Source organism: Phalangium opilio, unplaced genomic scaffold (assembly GCF_054372755.1).
Source record: "Phalangium opilio isolate 3A_F unplaced genomic scaffold, DU_Popi_V2 ptg000246l_1, whole genome shotgun sequence".
NCBI lineage: Eukaryota > Metazoa > Arthropoda > Arachnida > Opiliones > Phalangiidae > Phalangium > Phalangium opilio.
In genome coordinates this window covers 3085239-3089098 of record NW_028324225.1, presented here as the reverse complement: position 1 = coordinate 3089098, position 3860 = coordinate 3085239, and the positions used below count along the sequence as shown (strand labels likewise).

The 3860-nt window shown below is 39.1% G+C and overlaps 1 protein-coding gene across 1 annotated transcript; it reads left to right on the top strand.

Annotated features, from left to right (window-relative positions):
- The first annotated feature begins 245 nt into the window (after window positions 1-245).
- On the top strand, window positions 246-1316 carry LOC149611355 (uncharacterized). Its single transcript, XM_089858528.1, has one exon. The coding sequence runs from the start codon at window positions 246-248 to the stop codon at window positions 1314-1316; it is 1071 nt and encodes a 356-aa protein (XP_089714654.1).
- Window positions 1317-3860: the final 2544 nt, after the last annotated feature.

Here is a 3860-nt window from a genome sequence, read left to right as displayed (position 1 = left end):
CCGATCCTAATTTTCGGAATGTCCGAGGGGGAGGGGCTCTGATTGCAGTGAAAAGAACCTTGAAATCTTTTCGCCGTAGTGACCTAGAGCCTACTGCATAGTGTGTCTTTGTCGAAGTTCAAACAAGCGACAACCGTTCGTTGTTAATATTTAATGGTTATTTTCGTCCATCCAACGACGATGGGCAGTACAAAAATTTTAGCGACTGCTTGATACCAAAATTACAGGGCAACGACCACGATCTTATGCTGTTGGGTGACTTCAATCTCCCAAACGTTGACTGGGAAACCTACGGCACTCAGGGCTGCTCCTCCATCACGAAAACTAAAGCGCTCCACGTTTTTGAAATTTGTTATAGCCTTAACTTAAATAAAATTAATGCTAGACCAGTTGATGCTAACCTGTTGGATCTATGCTTAACAAATATTAATGGATTATCTATTGTCCCTTTATCCAATCCCTTTGTTAAAATTGACAAATTTCACCCCCCATTTCAAATCACTTACACGGTAGCTACCTCTTCACTGAAGACCACTATACCACCCCGCTTTCAATACCATAAAGGCGATTATGACCTATTATACTCTATAGTCCGCGATACTGACTGGAATCCTGTTCTATCTTCACGGGAGCTTGACTTCTGTGTAGCACAGCTGGCCAAAAATGTACAACTCGCCATGCAAATGGCTATACCGATTAGTTCTTCTCGCACTCACAATAAATTCCCGATTTGGTACTCTCGCGAACTGCAAGTAGCAATAGGCAGGAAAAAATACTATTACAGGAAAAAATGTCGGTCGGGCGCGTTGGATGACTTTGTTGAATTCAAACGACTAAGGGCTGTAGTTAAGAGATTGACGGTTAGGGACCGCAATGCAGAAACTAGTCGAATTTGCTTGGAGGCTAGAAGTCATCCCAAAACGTTTTGGTGTTATGTTAATGGCAACATTCGGGCAACTTCAGAACCTATTACCCTCAAGGTTGATGCTACCATTATTACGGAGCCTGAAAAATTAGCCGCAGAATTCGGTTCACACTTCTCTAGCATCTCCGTTGACTCTACAAGGCCGGATAATATTTCCTCGATTGAGAGCCACAATCTCCTCACTGGCCTTTACACCGACCAAAAGATATTGTCCACCGACATCTTTGGAGCTATTAAGGCTCTGCCGCTTAAATTCTCCACTGGCGTCGATGAGATCCCGTTCTTTATTGTAAAAGGCTGCGCGACGATTCTGCTACCCGTACTTACTCACATCTTCAATCTCTCTCTCTCGAGCTCAGGCAATTTCCAGCTCAATGGTAAAGGGCAATAATAGTCCCCATATACAAAAGTGGTTCAGCTCATGACGTGAAAAACTACAGGCCGATTTCCCTTTTGTGTGTCTTTGCCAAAGTCTTTGACAGAGTCATGCATACGCACTTGCAACGGTGTTCAAAATGTTCCCTTATGACTGCCAGCACGGTTTTCAACAGGGTAGGAGCATAGATTCCAATCTTATAGCTTTCCTAGATTATGTGGCACCAGAGGTGGAAAGCCGTGGTCAGGTAGACGTTAAAGGGTATGGGAATTTACAATTTCATATCATATTTTAGCACGAAAGTGGTATTATATTACACTTTCAAGTCTCTACTTTCAAAATATAAAATTTTTAATATAATTGAACCAAAGTTTCTATTTTTAAAATCCATTGGAAAATCACGAAAACTCAGCTTCGATATATAAATTATTTTGTCTTGTCAGCTTGTTCGGTTGGTTTATGACATCACACGGGCAAACCTATACAAGCGAGCGCGAGCGCGAGCTATACCCGTCTCGTGCTCTGTCTATGCTTTGATAGCGGAGAGAGTGGCACCATCTCGCGTGCGTGACGTCAAAAACAAGAAAACGTTGTAGCCTTTCTTAAAAACTTTTAAAAAGTGGATTTTAAATAATTTCATATGAAGCATTTTCAAATGCATATTGCCAAATAACTAGAAATCGGAGAATTAAAAGCTTGATATTTCTGAATTCACAGTAATTAATTCTATCTTTTGCTATATAAATCAGAGGTTTTTCAAACGAAGCTTCTCATACCCTTTAAATACCTCGATCTGGCCAATTCATTCGACCGAGTTTCCCATAAACTATTACTATCTAAATTGCGTGGCCTTTGCGTGGATGGTGCGGTCTTGGGGTGGATAGGTGACTACCTCTCAAATCGGGTAAACATTATCAAATTCAATGGTACTAATACTAAAGCGACCTATGCAATTACATGTGGGGTCCCGCAGGGATCTTCCCTCGGCCCACCATTTTTTAATATGTATGCCTATGATTTACAATTTGCTACAAAGTACACTAAATTATTTCAATTTGCGGACGATATAAAAGTGTGTAAAATTATCAACTCTACTGACGATAGCGAAATGCTCCAACGAGACTTGGATGCGATCACTTTATGGTGCAATAAGAACAATATTCCCATCAATCCAGCAAAATCGGTACATGTGAGCTTCACAAGACGAGTTTGCCGCGAGGTGCTCACTAGGTACAAGTTAAATAACATAATTGTCCCACAAAAACCAGTAGTCAAGGACCTTGGAGTGACATTCGATAGACAATTATATTTTCGTGACCATATCCATCTTACAGTCAGTCGCACCCGTCGAACATTAGCAGCTATACTGAAACTCTCTCGCAAACTTCGCTCCCTGTCCCACTTCAGGCTGCTGTACCTTAGTTTAGTTCGCTCACGCGTTCTTTACGGGTGCTTAACATGGAGTGGGTGCACTAAATATCTCCTGGACAAAATGGAGGGTGTCCAAAGAAAATTCATACAGTATTGCCACATATTCTTTTTACGGAACCATGAATACGACTATAGTGCACTGTTAGAGACGATAAAATTAAAACCTTTGCATTACCAATGGCAGATTGTAGATGTGAAATTTGTCCATAAATTACTATACGGTAATTTTCATTCCCCTACTTTATTGGCCCAACTAGCCTTCTTTGTGCCTACCACTCAAAGATGGCCAGCTACCTTTTATCCATCCCGAAACAGAATGAATCCAATCTTACGCATGCAAAAAACATGCAATAATTTCCAGGACAAATTTGACATCTTCTCGATCAAGCAAAAAGAGACAAAATAATTCACATATTGCATATTATTGAAACTATTACTAATTAAACCGGGACTAGACATAGTGTAAGCGACCAGGAATGATAATTAAAAAAAAACTTGATAAAGATTGCACATCCCGACAACTGTGTATATTCTTGTGAGCTGTAATAATAGCTTTTTTTATACACAATAAACAATCATATCATTTCATTTCATTTCTTAGAAAAAAATCAAATATATTAACTGTGTGTGCCTATTGGACCGAATGAAATTTGTTATTTTATCTAGAATATATTTAATTCTCCAGCCAAAGGCGGGTTTTGGTTGTTTGGGAATGTTTTTGAAGTGAGCATGTCTTATTAGAGTGTAAAGTTTCCAATTTAGAAGCCCAGATTCTAACTCCAGCGGAGGTTAAAGTGGCTTTCGAAATATTGTTTTGTGCTAATTTAGACTAGATTGGGCTTAATATCGGTTGACTGTCATTTAGACCAAATTTAAATTAATATAAATGTATGGGACACGTGGCTTCCCAAATAATTTGAAACCTTTTTGCAAAATATTCTTGGTTAAGTTATTTTATTGAATTACTGAACGAGAAATAATTATGTCAACGTGCCTTCAGGTAGACCTATATAATAATCTGGTGCCACTTTTTCCAAAATATTGGCCCTAATAATTAGTTACCCCAATAATTAGCTTGAATTTTTATTTATTAATTTCCCTTGAATAACCGTGAAGAATTTCTGGTGG